This window comes from Dermacentor variabilis, chromosome 11 (genome assembly GCF_050947875.1).
Source record: "Dermacentor variabilis isolate Ectoservices chromosome 11, ASM5094787v1, whole genome shotgun sequence".
In the NCBI taxonomy this organism is placed as follows: Eukaryota; Metazoa; Arthropoda; class Arachnida; order Ixodida; family Ixodidae; genus Dermacentor; species Dermacentor variabilis.
In genome coordinates this window covers 113,999,484-114,024,053 of record NC_134578.1, presented here as the reverse complement: position 1 = coordinate 114,024,053, position 24,570 = coordinate 113,999,484, and the positions used below count along the sequence as shown (strand labels likewise).

At 46.2% G+C, this 24,570-nt stretch overlaps 1 protein-coding gene across 1 annotated transcript in view; it reads left to right on the top strand.

The window, feature by feature from the left end:
• Positions 1-24,570, top strand: part of LOC142564073 (putative cytochrome P450 301a1, mitochondrial) — an 84,709-nt gene that overhangs the window by 36,676 nt on the left and 23,463 nt on the right. Inside the window, exons 3-4 of the mRNA XM_075674903.1 lie at positions 3,619-3,809; positions 16,232-16,433. Of these exons, the coding sequence (XP_075531018.1) occupies positions 3,619-3,809; positions 16,232-16,433 (393 nt within the window). The remainder of the gene's footprint in view (positions 1-3,618; positions 3,810-16,231; positions 16,434-24,570) is intronic.

The following is a 24,570-nucleotide window of genomic DNA, read 5'->3' as shown; positions in this document are numbered from 1 at the left end:
TCACTGCAGCGTACCTTGCCGAGCACGTCTACATCTTGTGTGATGGCAGGGTCCGTGCAGAGTATGAAGTGGATTTCATATCTAGTCTCACCATTCGGGCTCCTCCACGTCCACTTTCGGCTAACCCGCTTGCGGAAAAAGGTATTCATTATCCGCATAATATTCTGTCCTGCAAACTCTACTAATAACTCTCCTCTGCTATTCCTAGAGCCTATGCCATATTCCCCCACTGACTTGTCTCCAGCCTGCTTCGTGCCTACCTTGGCATTGAAGTCGCCCATCAGTATAGTGTATTTTGTTTTGACTTTACCCATCGCCGATTCCACGTCTTCATAAAAACTTTCGACTTCCTGGTCATCATGACTGCATGTAGGGACATAGACTTGTACTACCTTCAATTTGTACCTCTTATTAAGTTTCACAACAAGACCGGCCACCCTCTCGTTAATGCTATAGAATTCCTGTATCTTACCAGCTATTTCCTTATTAATCAGGAATCCGACTCCTAGTTGTCGTCTCTCCGCTAAGCCCCGGTAGCACAGTACGTGCCGCTTTTTAGCACCGTATATGCTTATTTTGTCCTCCTAACCTCACTGAGCCCTATTATATCCCATTTACTACCCTCTAATTCCTCCGATAACGCTGCTAGACTCGCCTCACTAGATAACGTTCTAACATTAAACGTTGCCAGGTTCAGATTCCAATGGCGGCCTGTCGATATGTCGATATTCCAATATGCGGCACGCCGTAGTGACGTATAAAGAACACAGTAGAAATACTGTGAAAGACGAAACTAACTTTTATTGGGCGAACCTGCGCTGTGCGATAACATATGTTAGGTGGTGAAACGTGGTCGCCCGATAGAGATATGCAAGTAAACGTGTCAATATATATTGGTACGGAACCATGAAAGAAGACAGAGGAAGAAGATCGCGAGACGCTGGCTGCTGCGTGTTGTTGGTGGTCAGCTATCTTTCGACTCATCCGGTATATACGCTGTAAATACAATCGTTATATCCTCAGACCGTCCCCGTAGCTATATATATATATATATATATATAACATTCCCATGCTAGAAGACCTCGTAGGACCAAATCATACGATCAATTTGAATGGATGCACACCAGCGGAAGAATAACAGCACGGGCAATGCGGCAGATCACGGACGTTTCTGTGCGAGAGACAGTAAGCTCTCTTATAGTTTATACACTGGAGCTGATTAGACCTGGAGAAGGTGAGATTGACACATACGGTACAATCTCTAAGTAAATAACGATATATTTTTTGTTTACTTGCAGGCCGCGCCTCATCATGTTCACGAGGGCCCTAGCTAAGCTTAGTAATGAACGCCTGAACCCGTGCCAGGCCCGGGCTTAATAACAAGCACCGAGGGTGGGTCCTCGCTTGGAACCACAGGTCGGGGCGAGGCTCCGGCTTCATAAGGCGGGCCTAGGGTGGGCCCGAGCCGAAAAATCAGGCCCATGCTGTGCTCTACGGACTTCAAATTAACTTTACTGATGCACGGAATAACACCACGGCGCTTAGGTGTTATCGAGCGGAAAAATCTACAGTTTCGGTTGCCGTGGTGTCTCAGGGCGTTCTCCAGAATTATCCAGGAGTCCTTAAAGTAGCCCTACACTTTTCTCGATTATGGAAGTGTGCCGAGGGGTTTTCGCTCAAAATCATGAAGAATTTTGGAACGTTTCGAGTAGTTAGGAGCTGAAATAGCTGTTTGTAATAAGTGGGGAAATGATATGGGACAGTGAGGTGAGGCTTACTTGTATTTGCAAAGGATAATTGTTCAGTGCTAAGCAGGTAGGCATAAGGGCAAGTTTCGGTTTGTTTTCTTTCTTTGGTCTCCCAAATAAAAGAAATACATGCGAGAATGTGTAATTTCAGCGACCAGCATCCACAGGCGTGAGCATACAGCAAAGTCAGATAGTGCTCCAAAACCATTAGTGCTATGAGACAATTCTTTTTTTTCTTTATTTGCTATGAGACGATTCGTGCGTGGCTCATGTCGCCTCGGAACAATTTTCTTGCAAAAGTGAAAGCGCATGCGCTCCACTTTGCATTCAGCCACAGACGCACGAATAGAATGCGATAATAGCTTTATATATTACCACACGGGTGTACGCATGTATCCCATCGAATTGCAACAAGTTTCACATATATGAATGGCGACTATTTCACCTATATTGAATAGCGACGATTTCCACTATTATTTCGCAGTGACAGCACGTGCGTTCAAGCACCTTAAAGGGTGCTTGAACGCTTAAAGGGCCGGCCCTCTTTTTCATGTCCATTCTTTGTAGCAACTAGTGGTTTGAGATTATGTATGGCGCTGTAAGTCCTTCGCGAGTGACCCAGGTGGTAGCCGCCGCATCACCTTGGTGTTGCCTTCGTATGCAAGCTCTCGTCAAACACAACTGCGTGCTGTACGCAAAAATGTTCATCGATTTGTTGACGCTTTGCAAAACGATACTGAACGGCTATGTACCTGCTTGGCATAACGCCGATGCCCACGCTGCGCTGCATTGACAGGAATATTTTTGTATAAACGTGACCCTCACGCCTACATTTTAATTTTCGAAACTGCTATTGAAGATCATCGTTCCAGTCGCGCCAACTAACCTGAGCCGCCATGTATATTTATGCGCATGCCTCATGTACTGTTTTGCTTATTAGGACCATGAGGTATATTGCATAAATAAATAAATAAATAAATAAATAAATAAATAAATAAATAAATAAATAAATAAATAAATAAATTGTTTTACTTCTTTGTATCGGCAAAATAAAGGCTCTAACAATCTACACAAAAGGATTTCACGATCGTCCGTATTCATTCAACTAAAGTATATTTTAGTTTGGTTCACATGTAGCTGCCGTGGTTGCTTAGTGGCTATGGTGTTGGACTGTTAAGCACGAAGTCGCCGGATCAAATCCCGGCCGCGGCGGCATTCATTATCATTTTGATGGCGGAGAAATGCGAAAACAACCGTTTACTTAGATTTAGATGCACATTAAGGAAACCCATCATCATCAGCCTGCTTACGCCCACTGCAGGGCGAAGGCCTCTCCCATAATTCTCCAACAACCCCGGTCATGTACTAATTGTGGCCATGTCGTCTCTGCAAACTTCTTAATCTCATCCACCCACCTAACGTTCTGCCGCCCCCTGCTACGCTTCCCTTCCCTTGGAATGCAGTCCGTAGCCCTTAATGACCATCGGTTATCTTCCCTCCTCATTACATGTCCGGCCCATACCCCATTTCTTTTTCTTGATTTCAACTAAGATGTCATTAACTCGCGTTTGTTCCCTCGCCCAATCTGCTCTTTTCTTATCCCTTAACGTTACGACCATCATTCTTCTTTCCATAGGTCGTTGCGTCGTCCTCAATTTAAGTAGAACCCTTTTCGTAAGCCTCCAGGTTTCTGCCCCGTAGGTGAGAAAACCCAGGTGGTCCGAATTTCCCGGAGTCCCCCACTACGACGTGCGTCATAACCGGATCGTAGTTTTGGCAGGTAAAAGCCCATAATAAGAAAAAGGTTGCTTCGCGTGCTTTTGTATAACTGAACATTTAATTGCAACACTTTCCTCGCAATTTTCCGCAGCCAAGGTGACGAGTGGCGGCGAATTCGGTCTCAGACACACACCAGCGTTTCTGCACCGCTTGTGGTCCAAAGATACGCCAAAGGCATTGCTGACGTTGTCAACGACACAATTTCTCTGATTGCATCGGCACGCGATGAAAAGGAAGAAGTGAAAGACTGCCACGTGCTGATGAGAAGGTGGGCTTTAGAATGTAAGTGCAGCACCTCAAGACAGATTTTAATATGTTTCATGGATGTATGCATGAACAAGACATGATTCCATGTGGGTTTCTTCATGAATGCGTTCCATCTCCTCCGCAACACCACTTTTCATCACATTTTGCTTTCATGTGCTTCCGATATTGCAATGCGATTGTGCCTGCTGTTGTAATTGCTCGACTCCTCAACGCCATCATGTAAACACCTGTCGGTTGTCACGCGCTAGTGATACCAGATGGCGCATCTGACTTCAACGCTGTCGTCGTTTCTCGACGAATCAGCCCGTCCTACATCTGATATCGCGTAACCTTCGAGATGTTTTTGGCGTTTTCTAGAACAAACTAGATCGCCACTGCCATGGAGGAAGGAAAGCGTAGAAGAGGCGCCGGCGAGCACGCGCGTGTTGGCGGAAGTCACGTACGCCGGAAGTCACGTGCTTTTTTCGCACAGAAGCAGTTTGACTAGTATCCTAAACCTAAACGTCAACATTGTCATAGTAAGCGCACTCCTGAAGCTCTCGCTGCTGCTGTTGGCCCCTCAAAAGTGGGATAAAACTTCTTATCCCGCGCCTTTCCCGGAGCAGATTCCGTTCGCGAGGCAAGCTGACTATGCAGCGTGGTGTGTAAGCTTAAAAGTTGTGTTTGGGTCAATGAGTGCGAGTGCCAGCCAGCAGCTGACACACTCAAGTAATCACGGCGCGGGTCTTCGTCATCATCTTAAACGTTCACGCAAAAGCACAGGAGGGCGTCTGCTTCACTGACACTGTTACATAAGTTTCGTAGGCTTTGTTCTGACACGCGTCCGCCCTTCAAAGATCGCGCCTATCTGCCCCGGTGAGGTGACTGCAGGCGCGAAGGTAGATGACGCACCAACATGGCTGTATTTCCGCCTTCAAAAAGCGAACGTCAAGGCCTCTCCTATTTTGTTTCTTTTCTCAATCGCCAGTGTTGCGTCTGGATACCGTGTAACGCCTGTAACTATCAGTATGGACGAGTGCGGGGAAGCTATCTGACGACCGCGCGTGTTGCCATCACCGCCGAATTGTTTAAGGGCACGCGTTCGCCGAATGAATTTCAAACGTTGATTTTCGCAATTTAGCTGTCTTTTCTGGCTGCTTGTCTGCCTGTCGGCTTGCACCGCCACACGAACGTGACACTATGATATTCTATCCCTTGCGTTTGCAACATTTCTGAATAATATAGAAAGCGCAGCAATGTTTTATGATCGCTGACATTTGTGACTACGTGGCCTATAGTACCGTGCTTCGTTTGTTACCCTTCAAAACACCTAACCGAATATGACCGAGCGATTCTAACCTTGTCTTATTCATTTTCTCCGGTTTATAATGAACAAGATAAAATGAGAACATTATCCTCCTATCTAAGACCTCTGTCTCGCTGGAGCAACAGAAGTTCGAAGGAATCTGTACTTTTAAGGCGATCCCAAGTATGACAACTCATGCTAATGCAAACATTGCATTCCAGCCTTTTGGTCGGCAATTAGCGGCAATACAATATATAGATCAAACGATATCGTAACTACAACATCGCCGATTATCAGTGTTTGCAGCAAAATATATATATATTATACACGCAGGAAAGCGACGACGAAGTTTTCGGAAGACTTCTGTAGTTAACGTTTGCGGCTGGTGGACCAGCCTTCGTCAGGGTTAGAGTACAGTAACGCATGTACAATACATACACAGCTTTAAAGGCCTCTCTCTCTCTCTCTCTCTCTCTCTCTCTCTCTCTCTCTATATATATATATATATATATATATATATATATATATATATATATATATATATATATATATATATATATATATATATATATATATATATATATATATAGTTCTGCCGCGAACGTCGCAGAACGATTTTCGCTGACAGGTTTCACGTGCGTTTGCGGCAGCGCGATTTTCGTCGCAGCGATAGCAATGTTGCCTCCTGCTCACGAAGTACCCGAGTCTGCATCGTTCAATAAACACAACATGAAAACTAGTGAAATATTAACATTTTCCTAATAATATTCACATGATAGGTACACCATTTTAACGTTTAAAAGCGTTGAGACTTTACGACAGCTTGCAGGTATGGTTAGTGAGGCGCTGCACAACACCGCAAGTATGACCATGCGGCTTGTGCGGCGTCGGTGAGGTGGTTCCGTTTAGCACACTCTAGCTTCGCTGTCAGTATGGCAGCCACAACCTTTTTTTTTCTGGATGAGTATTTGCTTTTCCGGAATACCAAGCTACTTTTCAGTGTGCATGCATAAGTAGCAGGCGCAATTTGTAGCGATGAAGAGGTTGACGACGGTGGCGATCAAGTGGGTACGTGCGTTATGTTGAAGCGGCGTCCTTCTCCCGACCTGGATAGCATACCGCTTCTTTGAACGCGACATCATTAAGGAGTTTGTGCCGCAGAAAAGCCGGTGTCGTCGGCGGCGTTGGGCGTGAGCAAAAAATCCGAGGAGGCAATTCATAAATAAAGCCACTTTCAAGATGGGCTGGGTGGGAATCGAACCAGGGCCTGCGGAGCGTGGGACGGAGACGCTACCACTCAGCCATGACTTCGATGGTTCATAGCGAGACAAAAGCGCCTCTAGTGAATGCGGTATTGCCTTAGAAACGTGCCGTATAAAGTTATACTGCGGTGTATATCGGTAATTATCAGCATGTAAATTACAGAAGTCGCAGTTAAACGAGTAGGGAAGTACGTTACCGCTACATTTCTTTGGGCTTGGCGCACACGAAGACCCATCTTGCGGCAAACATAGAATACCCCTTGCTCGTAATGTACGGTGCTGCCCCGACAGGTGGCGTGCCACTCGCCCGCTTCTCCCCCGCGGCCGTGCGGGGACCGCTTCGAGGATACCCCAATACCCTTGCGTTTAATAAGTTTTAACGTTGTTTTAAGTTTTAACAGACAGTGGGCGGTGCGAACCGGGTGCGATAACGCTACCGCGTTCGACTCTTGAAGGCGAAGCTGAAGCGCCCTCCAATTTTTCAACGAATTCTGTAAACGGAGGAAAAGAAAAATGTTGATGAAGCTCCTCAGCTGCAAACGCTAGTGGGTACGCCCTAACCATAGCGAAAACTGGCGCGCGACATTACTCCACACAACTACCAACTCGCGGTAAAACAGGAAAGCGCCAATTCTGACGACGCTTTGTTTCGTCACCCACATTGCTTGTCGCACATCGCGCCGTCGCTCAGTCGCGCCGATCGCTGCGACCGAGCGACGGCGCGACCAACTTGTTGTAATCCAGTCGCGGAATTTCACAAGACCTGCCACCCTCTCGTTAATTCTATAGGATTCCTGTATGTTAACACCTAAACCTTATTAATCAATAATCGGACGCCTATTAGCGGGAAGTATATTGGACATAATATGGCTCAGTGAGGTTAGCAGGACAAAAGAGTGCTAAAAGCGGGCACGTCCTATGCTACCGGGGCTTAGCGGAGCGACGAGAACTAGGAGTAGGATTCCTGATTAATAAGGATATCGCTGGTAACATACACGAATTCTATAGCATTACCGAGAGGGTGGCAGGTCTTGTGAAACTTAATAAGAGGTAAAACGTGAAGGTCGTACAGGCCTAGGCCCTTACATCCAGTCATAATGACCAGGAAGTCAAAAGCTTCTATGAAGACACGGAATCAGCGATGGCTTAAGTCAAAACAAAATGGACAATACTGATGGGCGACTTGAATGCCAAGGTAGGCAAGTAGCAGGCTGGAGACAAGTCACTGGGGGAATATGTCATAGACTCTACGAATAGCAGGGGAGAGTCATTAGTAGAGTTTGCAGAACAGAATAATAAGGGAATAATCAATATCTTCTTCCGCAAGCGGGATAGCCGAGAGTGGACGTGGAGGAGCCCGAATGGCGAGACGAGAAATGAAATAGACGTTATACTCGGAGTAAGCCCTCGCATCATACAAGATGTGGACGTGCTCGACAAGGTGCGCTGCAGTGACCATAGAATGATAACATGTCGAATTAGCCTAGGCTTGAGGAGGGAACGGAAGAAACTGGTACATAAGAAGCCGATCAATGAGTTAGCGGCAAGCTGGAAAATAAAGGAATTTCGGATCAAGCTAGAGAACAGATATTCAGCATTAACGCAGGAAAAGGACCTTAGTGTTGAAGCAGTGAACGACAATCTTGTGGGCATCACTAAGGAGTGGGTAATAGAAGTCGGTGGTAACTTCGTTAGACAGGATACCAGTAAGCTACCGCAGGAAACGAAAGATCTTATTAAGAAACGCTAATGCATGAATGCTTCTAACCGTACAGCTTGAATAAAACTGGTAGAACTTTCCAAGTTAACATGCGTACGACAGCTGACAAAAGTAAATATAATATGGATAGAATTGAACATGCTTTCAGGAATGGAGGAAGCCTAAAAGCGGTGAAGAAGAAACTAGGAATAGGCAATAATCAGATGCATGAGTCAAGAGACAATGCCGGCAATATCATTGCTAATATGGGCGGGATAGTTCAAGTGGCTGAGGAGTTCTATAGAGATTTATACAATACCAGTGGCGCCCACGAAAATAACGGAAGAGAGAATAGCCTAGAGGAATTTGATATCCCACAAGTAAAGCCGGAAGATGTAAAGAAAACCTTGGGAATATGCAAAGGGGGAAGGCAGCTAGGAAGAATCAGGTAGCAGCAGATTTGTTGAATTATGGTAAGCAGACTGTTGTAGAAATGCTGGCCACCCTGTATACGCAATGCCTCATGACCTCGAGCGTACCGGAATCCTGGAAGAGCGCCATCATAATCATAATCCATAAGAAAGAGGACGCCAAAGACTTGAAAAATTATAGACCGATCAGCTTACTGTCCATTGGCTACAAAATATTTACTAAGGTAAACGCAAATAGTACTAGGAACACCTTAGACTTCTGTCAACCAAAGTACCAGGCAGGATTTCGTAAAGGCTGCTCAACAATAGACCACATTCAAACTATCAATTAGGTGAAAGAGAAAGTGCGGAATATAACCAATCAATATATGTAGCTTTCATTGATTGCGAGAAGGCGTTTGATTCAGTCGAAACGTCAGCGGTCATGCAGGCATTACGGAAATCAGGGTGTAGACGAGCTGTATGTAAAAACACTGAAATATGTCTATAGCGGCTTCACAGCCACAGTAGTTCTACATAAAGAAAGCAACACAGTCCCAATAAAGAAATCCGTCAGGCAGGGAGATACAATCTCTCCAATGCTATTCACAGCGTGTTTACAGGAGGTATTCAGAAACCTGGATTTGATAGAATTGGGGATAACAGTTAAGGGCAGAGTACCTTTCTAACTAGTGATTCACTGATAATATTTGGGAAGAATTGATGATAAAAGCTGATGGAGAATAGCTTAGTAACATGTGGTTGACTGATGATATTGCCTTGCTTAGTAATTCAGGCGACCAATTGTAATACATGCTCACTGATCTGGAGAGGCCAAGCAGAACGGTGGGTCTAAAAATTAATCTGCAGAAAGCTAAAGTAATGTTTAACAGTCTCTGGAAGAGAGCAGCACTTTACGATAGGTAACGAGGCACTGGAAGTATTAAGGGAAGACATCTACTTAGGGCAAGTAATGACCGCGGATCTGGGTCATGAGACTGTAATAATCAGAACAATAAGAAAGGGCTGGGGTGCGTTTGGCAGGCATTCTCAGATCATGAACAGCAGGTTGCCATTATTCATCAAGAGAAAAGTGTATAACAGCTGATTCTTACCAGTACTCACTTACGGGGCAAAAACGGGTGGGGGGGGGGGCTTATGAAAAGTCTTGTACTTAAATTGAGGACGACGCAACGAGCTATGGAAAAAAATGATGTGTGTAAAATTAAGGGATAAGAAAAGAGCAGATTAGGTGAGGGAACAAACACGAGTTAATGATATCTTAGTTGAAATCAAGAAAACGAAATGGTCATGGGCAGGATATGTAATGAGGATGGAAGATAACCGATGGTCATTAAGGGTTACGGAATGGATTCCAAGGGAAGGGAAGAGTAGCAGGGGGCGGTGGAAAATTAGATGGGCGGATGAGATTAGGACGTTTGCAGGGACAACATGGCCACGATTAGCGCATGACCGGGACAGTTGGAGAAGTATAGGAGAGGACTTTGCCCTGCAGTGGGCGTAACCAGGCTGATGATGATGACGATGATGACTGGAGAAGATTAAGGTCTTGCAGAAGGCCGTATAACGTTCCACGCGATTATGCCGTTGAGTCGGTCTTCAGGAGCCTATACACGCTAAGAGCGGCGGCGAATGACGCGGGATCCGTCTGTCTCGATACAATGAGCAGGCACCGCGGTTTGACTCAAGCCTCCCTAACAAACGTCAAAACACGTTTGATATTTCCTTACTATGGTCAGCACGGCATCGGTCTGCATTGAGGAGAGATTTGAACTCAAATTGGCCCTTCGAGTACTAGGTGTAACTACCGTGGGCGTACAATGAAGGAGGTGAAGAAGTGACGAGACACACTAGGGCGTCTTCAATGAGTATGGCCACAATCAACCCCCCGAGCAGCAGAAGTGGCTCTGATGCCGGGTTGTAGGCGCTTGTATACAAGTGTCACAGAGTGCATGCCCGCGCCCCTCTCGAGTGGGCCGACATTGCCACCGCAGCCGCAACGCTGCTTGCACGGCGATGAGGGAGAGCGCTTCCCATTGTCCCGAGCTCGCACGACCTGTCTGGTCACGTGTGTCGCCTGAGCGCGGCGGAGGGACGAGGCGGCTCGGCGAGCCGGCAGAGCGGTTTTGGAAGACGGAGCAGCGTGGCCGTGCACCGGGAGACAGCTGAAGATGTGGTCGGCAGGCTGAGACCTCCAGGCCGAAGTCTTCGCCGTTCGATCGACAGACGGTGCAAGTCCGTCAGGATCTTCGGCAGCGAGGTACCAGCAGCCCGACGCTCTTCAGACCGGGATCTCGGCAAGCACGCCACAGTTAAGCCTCGTGTTCCAGCCCGCTCTCAAAACTTTCCGCCGGACTCTCTTTCTAATCGCGTTTAATCTTTCCTTTTTTTTTCCATCGCGTGTTGTTTCTTATATGTCCTGGTAGTTTAGTGTTTGCCCTATTTATTGTCGCGCGTATTTTGTATTTGTGTCGCGTATTTTATTGTATTTCGCGAGTGTTAATGATTCCCACGTGGTGGGCTTAGTGTCGCGGACGCCAGTTGTCACGGATTGATGGTGAGGTAATTCGCACTCTCCGAACCGGAGGGGATGGGGCGACAACAAACCCACCCCGCGTGCGTTATTGAAGGTTCGACTGCTGACCGGCGATAAGGTCCACGCCTGATCGACCGTGAACCAGAGGCATGAGACGGGAGGCGACGTCGTACAACACCCACACTCAATTTAATACAATAAAATCATGCCCGAGACATAATGGAAAACAAACATGCAAACTTCCAGTAGTGGGTCCTAGCTCGCGGAAGGCGTGCGGGTCACACAGCACACGCCCTGACGCCACTCGCGCGACACTAAGCCCACCACGTGGGAATCATTAACACTCGCGAAATACAATAAAATACGCGACACAAATACAAAATACGCGCGACAATAAATAGGGCAAACACTAAACTACCAGGACATATAAGAAACAACACGCGATGGAAAAAAAAAAGGAAAGATTAAACGCGATTAGAAAGAGAGTCCGGCGGAAAGTTTTGAGAGCGGGCTGGAACACGAGGCTTAACTGTGGCGTGCTTGCCGAGATCCCGGTCTGAAGAGCGTCGGGCTGCTGGTACCTCGCTGCCGAAGATCCTGACGGACTTTCACCGTCTGTCGATCGAACGGCGAAGACTTCGGCCTGGAGGTCTCAGCCTGCCGACCACATCTTCAGCTGTCTCCCGGTGCACGGCCACGCTGCTCCGTCTTCCAAAACCGCTCTGCCGGCTCGCCGAGCCGCCTCGTCCCTCCGCCGCGCTCAGGCGACACACGTGACCAGACAGGTCGTGCGAGCTCGGGACAATGGGAAGCGCTCTCCCTCATCGCCGTGCAAGCAGCGTTGCGGCTGCGGTGGCAATGTCGGCCCACTCGAGAGGGGCGTGGGCATGCACTCTGTGACAACAAGCGATGGCGATTTTCCGAAAAATGCAGCGTTGATAAGTGGAAACGACTGCGTCACCGTCTATATTGTCTCTTGATGAAACGGTACAAATACGTGCATGGCCGGTTGGAAGGAGAAGATCAGCCCCTGCGACAAGGTGAAGCAGCGAGGAAACAGCAGCATCTAAGAACTCGTTGTCCGTAATATGTATAAGGGATTGTCCGCACGAAATAACGCCACATACAGCAGACTGGAAATCCCAGCCTAAGATGATCGGATGAGCGGATGATGAAAGCACAGCAAGCTGGAAATGATGGCGAGTTCCGTCGAAGAGGACGCGATTGGTACATCGTCCGCCAGGATAAGTCGGGATGTCATTGGCGCCACATAAGATTGCGCCAACATGCGGAGTTTGCACTTTGCGGAGACGGAAGCAAAGTTCGCGACGAATAAGAAACAGGGTGGCACCAGTGCCTACAAGCGTGTCGACGGAAACATCTTGCGCACAAACAGCGAGTAATCTTGCCAGAAGAGCAGGATTAATTGTAAGTCTCCGAACAAGCAGTTTTTCCTCGACAAGCTTCAGCTTATATTTTTTCCAATGGCTTGTGAGAGAATTGGCCGCAGGACGGAGGGGCGAATAAATACGGCGGAACAGTGACGTAAAAGGACGACGGGGTGAGCGAGAAGACTGCGACAATCCTTGGGACAGCGGAGGTAAGGGTGAGCGATGTGACAAGGATCTATAGGGTTCCCGAATCTAGGCGCCGAATCTGGGAGCATAGTATCTCTCATAGTCAGAAAATACACGTCGTTAATATGACTTGGCGGATCTCGGAACATAGTCTCTTTCAAAGGCGGAATAACCACTACATTTAGCTTACTGTCGCCGGTGGCAGAAGTGGGATATTGGACCAGGAATGCTACAGTAGAGACATACTTGTAGTGGGTGGGCAAAACGCCAGGTAGAGTAACAAAATTGCTCATGGGCCGATGCTGTCACCGAAGCCAGGTGGTCGCAGATAACGTGAGGAGTGGCAGATTGTAGTGTTACCGGAGACTGCGTAACAGTCTCTGCATAAGAAGGCGCACAAACAGGCGCAGAGGATGGGGCACCTGGGACACTTGTCAAGGACGCCAGTTTTCTTTTATAATATCGCGCAAATGAGGAAGAGGAGCGCACAGAGATGCAATGGATTTGTTGGCGGAGCATGGCGGTGAAGCTCCTCACACAAAACGTTGTGAATGAGCGCTCGCAATTCGTCAGTGTCTGCAAGACGAACTTCCCAGGAGGTGCGTGGAAAACGAAATGAGGAGAGCGTGCCTAGGTGTTGGGGCATGTCAGGAAAATACCAGGAACTTTGATAGGGCTTTGAACGCCAAGAGCATTAAAGGTAACGGAGCTGATGCCCTTCTGGATATGGCGGATATGGTACCCGTCTCACTTGCCAATCTGACAGCGAAGGTAAAGAGCCTGTAGCTCGTCATTGTAGGAGGTGTAAGATTCGCCGACTCCCTGAATGCGGGTAGCGATCTTCTGTTTGTCTGCTTTGGAGCGCCCAGCACACGTGCCGAATATCTGACACAGCTGCTCAGTAAACGTTGATCAATAGGAAAAGTCGCGTTCACGGTTGAAGAACCACGCTTTGGGGTCCTCGCTAAAGTAGAAAGGATCATTGCGGAGCTTGAATGCCTCGTACTAATGATGGCAAACACTAGCCCTGTCCTAGTAGTCGACCCAGCCTTTCACGTCTTCGCCCTGAAGACCACAAAAAAGCTGAGGGTCATGGTGCGGTGCATTGGCGGACCAAGTAGGCCTAGCTGTTTGAGTCGGGATGACTGCAAAAAGGGGAAGCGTCCGTTAGTGCGATTACTATTGATGGCGAGCACAAGCTGCGACCAGAGCCGAGCTCCAGGAGTTACCAGTAGAGCACAAGGACGTAGAAATCAACGCATGCCTAGCAACTTCTAAGACGGCGCCTGGCATTGCAACCAAACCGCGTGAGCCAGTCAGTCAGTACCAACGAGACTTAACGATGATGATGATTATAAGGATGGGTTGGTAGTGATGATGACGACGAGGAACTACACAGTTTTCGCTCACAATATATATACAGTAAACTCTCAGTTGTGCGAACATCGGTTTAGCGAATATTTCAGAATAACGAACTTTTTAAAAATCCCCGGCAGTTTTCTTATAGACTATGCAAAAATGTTTCACGTAAACGAATTTCGGAACAGTCAATATTTCAGTTTAACGAACTCGCTCAGGGGACCGAGGCTTATTTTTACGGTCAGAACCAATGCACGCCTTCATCAAACCGCCGCTCCAGCGTCAATGTAACGTCGCTGGCGCTACAGCGCCCCTGCGGCAAAGCGGCGGCGCGGAAAACGAACGGCGAGGCATGGCCTCCGAGATCACCCGCACAAAACGAGCAAGCATGTAATCTCGGAGGCCATGAACAAAGTAACATCGCTGGCACTTACAACGCCGCCAGATCAAAGCGGCCATCTGTCACACCACGAACCGCGTGGTGTGTGTCTTTTTCCGACCGGCTAGTCGTGGCATGGTCGTCATCTCCTTCTTTCGAAGGAGAGGCGAAGAAGACGAAGAAGAGGCAACTGCCGAGCCAGTTTTAAGCCCTATAACGCTAGCTGAGGTTGTAGGGTGCATTGGATAGTTGAGAGACCTTGTGTCTCAACAGCAAGCTGTGCCAGAAAAAGTGGACAGTTGGATAGTTTGGACTGTTTTGTTACTTCCTGTGCTTTAAAAGTTCAAGTGCAGAAGAAGATTACAGATTTTTTTCTAAGTGACAAAGGCAGCATTATAACTGTTATGAACCTTGTACTCGTTGATATGTGCAAATTCGATTTCACACATTTCTAACACTATGGATACCATATCTTTTGCTCCACGAATTGCACTTCAAACTTTTGACTCTGTATGCCATGTCTTATTTTGGTCTAGTGAATATTCAGTTTAGTGAACTTTCAGTTAAGTGAACTATTTCCGTCGGTCCCTTGAAGTTCACTCAAGTGAGAGTTCACTGCATATATATATATATATATATATATATATATATATTCATTTGTTCGGCCGATGCAGATGTGCGGGCTAGTGGTTATCTTTTCTAGATCATCCTCAATGAAACGAGAACTACCGAAATGTATTCGCAACCATTACTATACGCCCTCAAGGATACTCCTTCATTATTGGGAGTGTATATATATATATATATATATATATATATATATATATATATATATATATATATATAGATATAAGTCATATCATAAGAAGCCAACAAACACTGATACCAAGGACAACGTAGGGGAAATTACTTGTGCTTAATAAACGAAATAAAGAAACGAGAAATCAATGGAAATTAAAGTGGATGAAAAACAACTTGCCGCAGGTGGGAACCGAACCCACAATCTTCGCATATACATATGTGAAGGTTGTGGGTTTGGTTCCCACCTCCGGCAAGTTGTTTTTTATCCACTTTAATTTCCATTGATTTCTCGTTTCTTTATTTCATTTAGTAAGCACATTTGCCGCAGGTGGGAACCGAACCCACAACCCTCGCATATACATATGCGAAGGTTGTGGGTTCGGTTCCCACCTGCGGCAAGTTGTTTTTCATCCACTTTAATTTCCATTGATTTCTCGTTTCTTTATTTCATTTATTAAGCACATGTAATTTCCCCTACGTTGTCCTTGGTGTCAGTGTTTGTTGGCTCCTTATGATATGACTAACAAAAATCAGGCCCCTCGGTTAACCCCTTTCTTCTCGTTATATATATATATATATATATATATATATATATATATATATATATATATATATATATATATATATATATATATATATATATATATATATATTTACAATACTGCCAGTCTCTACTGAGACCATAGCAGGAGGGCACTATATATATGCACATAAAGAAAGAACATTGATAATGTTAAGTATGAATACATGTATAACGTCAGTTTTGCACCTTAAAACATGAACAATTTTTACTACAAAATGTATGCACCAAACAAAAGTACATGCGAGATAAAAAAGTAAGAAATGGCAATTGAGGTATTCTACAGTGGATACCCGACTACATACACAGGACACAAGTACGTGGTGGTTTGCACGATGAATAATAGCACTAGCAATTTTAACTTGCTAAACAATTTTTTCAATTTCTAATTCAAACTGAGACAGTGACTCTGGTTAGGGTGTTAGTTATATATATATATATATATATATATATATATATATATATATATATATATATATATATATATATATATATATATATATATTTCTTTGTTCTCTTTTATTGCAGCTACGATGTTTTTGACTGTTGACGAGAGACTCGGAGTGTTGGAACCTAACCTCGACGCCCATTCGACGGCAGCAAACATGTTCGACATTACGGAAGACTTGTTCTTTATACTGAATACGCTGACTACAAGCTTTCCTTACTACCTCTACTTTCCGACGCCCATGTGGAGACGGTTCGAGCGCCGTGGGCACGAAGCCATTAGGTATCCGTTTGCGTGTACTTCGTGTGCTTCTTGTTTTCATTTCTAGCTAGAAGAAAGTTGTTCACTCGTAATGGTGTTCCTGCACTAGGCTATGCAAAACAAGAGCACTCACGTGTCTCTTAGTACACAGAAATGAATACGGCAGCTAGAGAAATCCTAAATGAGTGAATTATATGTTATGCCACTGCGAAGGCCCCACGGCATTGCAGAGGGAAGTGGCTGCATTAGTACAAGAAATCAGGAATAACTTAAATAATAGGTCAGTATGACAAAAAAAAGACTCCTAAGTAAACTGTATTAGCTGTGATTAGCCACGAAGTACGAAAAATACAATGTGTAAATGGTAAGCATTGATAAGACAATTTCGCGTTGTTACAATCCTAGTTACATTTAACCAAAAACGTGGTTATGATTAACAGTTTAGATGTCTTCGGAGAGTGGGGGGGGGGGCGGAGTGATTTCAATCTTTTGATTTACGGGCTAAAACAGATGGGTAAAATCACTGACTGTTACAAGAGTCGATGCCGTCTGATGACGCTGCTCAATGTGACGGGAGAGATACTGAATGGTAAGGATTACTTAGTCATGAAGCGTAGAACTGTGCTTAATATTTGTGAAATATTGTAACGGATGGAATGCATTGATTTACGAGATGATAGGTGGTTACAGTACGGCAAGGGCCAGGATGGTCATGCAAGACTAACAGTTAGCGATCAGCTCCTGGCTCACTGATCCCGAGCGATCAGTTATAACTGATCCTGAGGGATCAGTTATAGCCCGCAAAGGAACTTCACGTCTTCTTATGCAATTTTTAAGAGAGACTGGTTTGGTGAACATATGGTGAAACCCTTCAGCGGTATTGTGCTAGACGCTCGGGTGGAGCAATTGCCGGTCTTGATCGCCAGGCTAAACCCGCCTGTTGCTACAATTCACCACCACCACCACCTGGCTCACACCTCTTCTATCTATTCCATTGGCTGTGTTGTGCAGCGTGATAGCTTCTCTGGGGGCAGACGAAGCTCTCCGAGTGAGTTACACAGCCAGATGGTGAAGTTTGAGTCGGGTGACGTACATTACTCGTGTTTTACGTGACCGCTAGTTGTCCGAAGTTACCCTTGCGATGGCATATGTCACGTCACTCAAGCATTTCAGTATTACATATGGGTCGGTGTACCGTGACAGAAATTTTGCGTACAGCCCCTTTTTCCGTACAGGTGTCCAAAGCTAAACACTGTCCCAGGAGCAAATGTGACGACCATATGCTTAGCGTCATAGCGTGGTTTTGGCACGTGCTTGAGAGAAGAGACTTCAAATGCGGGCAGTTGACGGGCTTCGGCATGACATAAAGTTTGGCCTATGGAGGAGTCATCATGTGGAGACCTGGGGAGGATGGTGTCGATGAAGCTTTGGGGGTTGAGAGCATACAGAAGAAAGAAAAGCGCATGACCAGTGACTTTATGCTTGGCCGTACTGTAAGCGTACAAATGGTAATATACAATCCCAATATTTTTGTGATTTGTCGAGACATACATGACAAGCATATTGGTCAAGGTACCATTCGTGCGCTCAGTGAGGTCGTTTGGTTGCACCTGGTGAGAAGTCGATTGCCGGTATTCACATTTGCAAACACGTAGTGTTTCTCCAACGATGTCCACACTAAACAGTCGTCCACGATCACTAATTACAATTTGTTGAGCACCGTGACAGAGAATGACGGAGTGAGGCAGAAAATATGAAACGTCAGCTGCTGTAGCCTAAGCAAGCGCCGCCGTGTCAGTATACCGGTTCATATAGTCGACAAACACAATAATCCAGCTACGTCCGGTGGTAATCTTGGGGAAGGGACCCAAGAAGTCGAAACCAACTATTTCAAATGCCAAGATCAGCGGCCTAACTGGATGTGCTGCACCCAGAGGAGGCGTCGTTAGGTGCTTATGACTTTGGCAAATTGCACAGCTAGAAACGCACTGCTTCGCCGTCTTCTAGAGCTTGGGACAATAGAAAGGCTTGCACTGTCGGTGGAGCCTCCGACCAGGGTCAAGGTGGCCTGACTGGATGTCATTGTGTACGGCCTGTAGGATCATAATCTCAATGTCTGGGGAACCACGAGGAGAAGTAGATCACTGTCGGCAGAATAATTCGTCTTACAACAGAAACCGTCACCAATAATTAAAGGTGAGCCCAATGCTGAGGACCGAACGGCGTCAGGGATAGGTCTAATGTAACGTTTAGGCTGCTTGCTGCTCACGCTTGAAGACGGCGACATCAGGAAACTGTTCCAAGATGGTAAGAGGGAAGTGATCGAAGTCACCGTCTGTATCTCGCATGCTTGCTGGCTAAAGGCGACATAAACACTGAGCATTGGTGTGACAGCTGCCACTTATGCATGTGATAGAAAAGTCGTATTCTTGAAGTCGTAATGATCACCGAGCTAATCGGCGAGATGGATAGCGTAATCCTACCAACCAGCAAACAGAATGGTGGTCTATCATCATCGTGAAGTGGTGGCCGTAAAAGTGTGGTTGAAAGTTTGGGTGGCAAATATTACCGCGAGGCATTCCACTTCAGTTACGGTAAAGGAAAGAATCAAGAAAGGGGACACAATCTTTCTAACGCTGCGTGGGTGGAAGATTTACTGAAGATATTAAACTAGGAATGCTTAGCAGTGAAGATCAACGGCGAATATCTCAGCAGCCTTCGATTTGCAGAAGATATTGTCCTGTTCAAGAACACTTGCGACGCGTTACAACAAATGATTAAGGACCTTAACAGAGATAGTGTAGGAGTAGGGTTGAAGATTATTATACAGAAAACAAAGATTTATACGAGTAGCCGGGCAATGTAACAAGAGCTCAGAATCGCCGGTGAGCCTCTAGAGTGTGTGAAGGATGAAGGAGCGCGTTTACTTATGTCGATTATTCACAGAGGACGGTGATCATGGGAAGGAAATTTACAGAAGAATAAAAATATGTTGGAGCGCACACGGCAGACATTGTCAGATCATGACTGGAAGCTTACCATTATCGTTAAAAGAAATGTTTACACAGCGCATTCTGCCACTCCTAACATATGGAGCCGAAATTTTGAGACTTACGAAGAAGGTCGGAAAAACTTAATAACCGTTCAAAGAGCGATGTAACGAAGAATATTAGACGTAACGATAAGAGATGCGAAGAGAGCGACGTAGATCAGAGAGCAAAAGGGGGTACCCGATATTCTAATTGGGATTAGGAGAAAGAAATCGAGCGGAGCAAGGCAAGGAATGCCTAAGTTAGGTAACGGGTGAGCCATTGGGCTTACAGAATGGGTGCCAAGAGAAGGGAAGCGCAGTTGAGGATGGCGGAAGACTAGGGGCGGTGATGACAGTAAGAAATTCGTAGCCGCTATTTTGAATCGGCTGGCGCAGGAAAGGGGCAATTGCAGATAAGAGGGAGACGCCTTCGTCCTCCTGTGGACATAAAATAGGCTGAGGATGATGATGACGAGTTGCGCTCAGCCTTGGCAAGTGTACGGCTTGCGTAGGCAATGACTTGTTGGCGTTCTCCATGTATCTGTACGACTGCTGCTCCGAATCCCAAACCACTACAATCGGTGTGAAGCTCATTTGAGGCCCCAGGATCAAAGTGGTGCAAAATTGTAGCTGAAATGAGCAGAAATTTTAGTTGATGGTATAGGACTCAAGCTCGGTAGTCCATGTAAACGGTCCTTGAGAAGGAGTGCCTTGAGGGGCTTAGCTATGCGTGTAATGCCCTTAATAAAGCTACGAAAGAACGAAGATAATCGCAAAAAGTCGCATAATTGCTCGGGGCAGATGCCTTTTTTGTCGGCGCGGAAAACAAAAACAAGTGTTTGATGCACGCCTAAATGGTACTTTTGGGAATTTGAAATCAGTGAGCTTGGGTGCACAGTGAAAGAGAAATTCCAGTCGTTGGTTGTGCTCGTGAAATGTCTTGCTGGAAACAGCAGCTTCATCCACGTAACACATGCATATTTCTGATCTAAGTCCGAGCAGAATTATGTCCTTAAATTGTTCGAATGTTGCGGGAGCATTACAGAAACGAAAATGCATTACGTTAGGTTCGAAGATTTCTACCGGCGTTGCGCTGACAGTCTTCTCCTTGCCTGCGGAGTGCATAGGTATCGGTCAACAGCCTAAACGCAGATTGACAGCGAAGTACGAGGCGAGATGTAAACAGTCAATGGCGTCATCTATACGTGAGAGGAAGCACATCCTTATTTGTACTGCGTTTAGGCGCCTGTAGCCGACGGGGAATTGTCATCAATCATCTTTCTTCGTGACCAATGTAACTAGAGCCGTCCACAGATCATTGGGCTCCTGCATGACGCCTTTCTGTATCAAGTCTGTAAGTTGTTAGGCGATCACTTTGCGCTCGTCTGGAGAAGCGCAGTACGGATTCTGTCATATTGGCGACGCTGGTCGAGTATTTATGTGGTGGTGTATGTGGGAATGCGGTGTTACATTTAGGTGCTCTTGCACAAAGTCAAACAATGAAGCGTAGCTGGCAAGGAGCTCTTGGAGCGCTTGTTGGTGAGAATAGGGGAATGATTTATTAATCATACTCCTAAATTTTCAACAGTGCTCGCTGAGTGACGGGGTTGCGTCCGTGGAACTATCTACTGCACGAATGCTGACAACACCACCGTGCTCAAGGCCCGCTACATTCGGTCCGGCACTAAAAATAACTGACTCGGAGGACGCCATTCACTGTCTACACGTGAGCACAACCATCAACAGCTTGGATAAGTGAGCGAAGGACAAGATCATAGTTCTTGAAATAATGCATTCGGGTTCAACTAATCCTCCGCCAAAACCAAGACGGGCGCGCAATGAGGTCACTGGGATGAACAATGCCGTCTGCGCAGGCACATGTATATTAGTTGACAAGGAAAGCGCTTCTTTTAAATCAGATGGGACATCGTGAAGCGCTAGTGGTCTGATATCACCGGTAAGTGAAATTTTACCAGCCCTGCTGTTTAATATTGCTCCACACTCCCTGAAGAACAAGTCCATGCGTGGTGCGTGCGAGTGCAGTTAGTTCCGTTCGAAATGACTTTCCACCAACGGTTATCACAACTAAACGTACTTCGGCAGCACGTAACAGTTCACCGCCAACTCTGCGAATGGTGGTATATCCGTCTCAAGCAAACATACCTTGCAGTCTTAGGCGATTCTTCAAAGAAAAGCACGTCACAGACACGCAAGCACCAGTATCTACCAAATCCAGGTCATTTACACCATCGAAACAGGCGCACACTTCGTCTTTTTACATGACGATAGGCGGAGGCATAAGTCCCCGCCCTGCGACCTCGCCTCCATCGGTCTCATCAGCTAGTTTCCCAGCTGGGGCGGTGACGCGAAGATGGCGATCGACGTGTCCGGGTCAGCAGTGGAATGAGGCTGCGGTCAGATACTAGAGAATACCTGACCAGTTCAACAATACGGGGCCTGTTCTGCAATTACTTCTTTAGTACCTTCGCGAGCGTTTTCCGAAAAGTACCGAAGTGTCACTGGAAGCCCCAGTGCAGCTGCCTAATGGGAACGTTGTCACCTTTACGGAAAATATTACCGGTCCTTTCCGCCACGCCGACCCGGAAATGTGCATGGAAAAGGAAGTTCGCATATACATGCGTGGTGTGAAGGAAGAACTTTTCGCATTTATGTTGCGGGACCCACTGACGACCGTCCAAGAATTTCCAGGTGAGGCTGCCAACATCGAGCAAACACTGGAAATGCGTAACAGACACTTCAACCATCACACGCTCACTACAAGACAGCCGAAACACAATCAACGGGCACCGAAGACCTGCGCGGGCGTGCTGCATCAGCTTCAGAAGTTGTTCCCCTCATAGCTGTTACATATAGCTTCTATTGGCGACCTCGCACGTGAGAAAATCAAGCACTCATTAGGATATTCTGAACCACCGTAGCCTCAGCCAGAAGCGCTGAGCTATGCCGTTGCTGCCCGCCGTTACATCTCCCTCCAGGCCCACGTCAGGCACCGCCGCAATTCCGTCACCAGACGCAGCTGCGGCTGCACCCAGTTCGCCCACATACACGTCGGCAATCTCAACGCCCGGAGGAAGAACGGCAGACGGCGCGCCCCCAACCGCCGCCCGTTGTGCTACCACTAGGGCGAAGCGGTGCACATCTACTCCCGATGCACATACATCGAGATGGGCATATGCACCCAGGACAACACCGCGTAGCAGTGTTCCGACGCCACAGCTTAAGCCCAACGCAAGGCGAAGAACGGCAACGAGTCACTGCGCTAGTGGACACTGGAGCGGTCGACTCCGCCATGAGTGAATCGTTCGTCGCGAAGTTGACGAAAGTCAGGACTGCATAGAACCGCCCTGAAGTCCGGACAGCTGGAGGGCACCTGATAATACTGACGGGATTCTGCATGACAAGAGTTACTGTTCACAGCCAGACCTGTGCCACGGAACCACCTTCTCTATTGTCCTTTGAGCAGGCAGAGCACAAATGTTTATTGATTGTTGGAAAATATTAGCAAACATTACAGAGCTGAATGCGTTAGTGCTTATGAAAGTTTGCTAATAATACCATCATAATCGAGAGCTGAGTGCAAAGGCAAATTGTCAATGAACTTAGCTACACCTGAGGAATGAATACCTAGGGGTTGTATGATAATATAGTTGTAGCGCAATGTGTGTGCTAAATGAATGTTCAAGGAAACGGAAATTTTATTTGCGAATAATTCATTAAGAACGGTTGCACAAGCGTTCCTTGGAATGACGTTATCTCACCCACCTTTCAAGGTGATAGAGCCAACAAAAGACGGGTAAATGACGCGCCAAGTGTTCGGACATGTTTTAAGCATTTTAGGCAATGTACATGATACTTATTTGTCTTAAGAACTTTGAGTGCAGTTAAGTACATTTGAGATGCAGCGTGATAGGCTTCCCAACGTGTTTTAGTCGCAGGTGATTTAGCTAAGCGGTAGAGACGTTTTTTTCCGTTACATAGGGGTTTATATTAAAGTTGTACCAAGGCGTTCACGGATTAGAAATGATGACGCAATTAGGAATGTATTTTTCACTTAATATGCATACCAGGTCGACAAATATATCCCACTGTGACTGGACCGAACGCGTATCGAAAGCAACAAAAAAGTTGGAATAAATGACGATAGTTCATTGTTAATAACTTTGAAGTTGATAGCTTGAAGTTAAAAGCGAGAGTTTGACAAGCCCACGAAGGTTTCAAGTTCAGTGCTAGTATCTATATGAAATTATTCAATATCTTTAAATATAGTGAGAAGGACGCCTCCTCCTGAACATGCAGATCGGTCTCAGTGGTATTTACCACTGAGACCGATCTGCATGTTGAGGCGAAATTGGCGGTGCCACAGAAGGTATCACAGTCGTGCGCATGTGTCGGAAGAAATGTTTCTGTCAAGACAATAATTTTTGCATCGCAGATGTCGATTGCAGAATATGAAGAATGAATTTATTCACAAGACTTCTGATCTTTGTAAAAAAATAGGCAAGTAAGATGAACCTGTTTGTATGTTCGGCCTCTACCCCATAAGCGTCTTTATTGTGAAGCACGTAATGGAACCATATGATTCTGTAATGTGTTGGATGCCTTCTGCACCCTTTCACGGACGCTATCGGTAGACACGCCATAAATACAGCATTTATTGTTCACAAACAATTTTGTTGTAGCGGAGGGTAAAATTGGGGGAACCGGGGTGACAGGTACCGAACTGGATTGGCTTTTTATAAGCAACGCCGGTGGGTACCGAGTTTCTTTGGTAATTTAAGGCTATTTTATTTGAATTGATTGCCCTGCGCGAACATTTTCTCCCGTGTTTTGTAATGCGAAAATTTTGCAACTATGAGGCGACACTTAATAGGTCGAATGAGCCGAGACGATGTGCGCGATGGATTGTGTCATCTGCAAATGGATCGCAGAATGATTTATTTGTTGATATTACCTTGGTCTCGGCTTCTTGCCATGATTATTTGGTGTCCGGGATACCGCAAAATATTAAGTTATGACGGTGAGATCTGTCTTCAAAGTCAACGAGGCATAAGTAAAGCGCTTGCAAACGACAGGGCGTACTGATTACATCCATATGGACGTCCGACA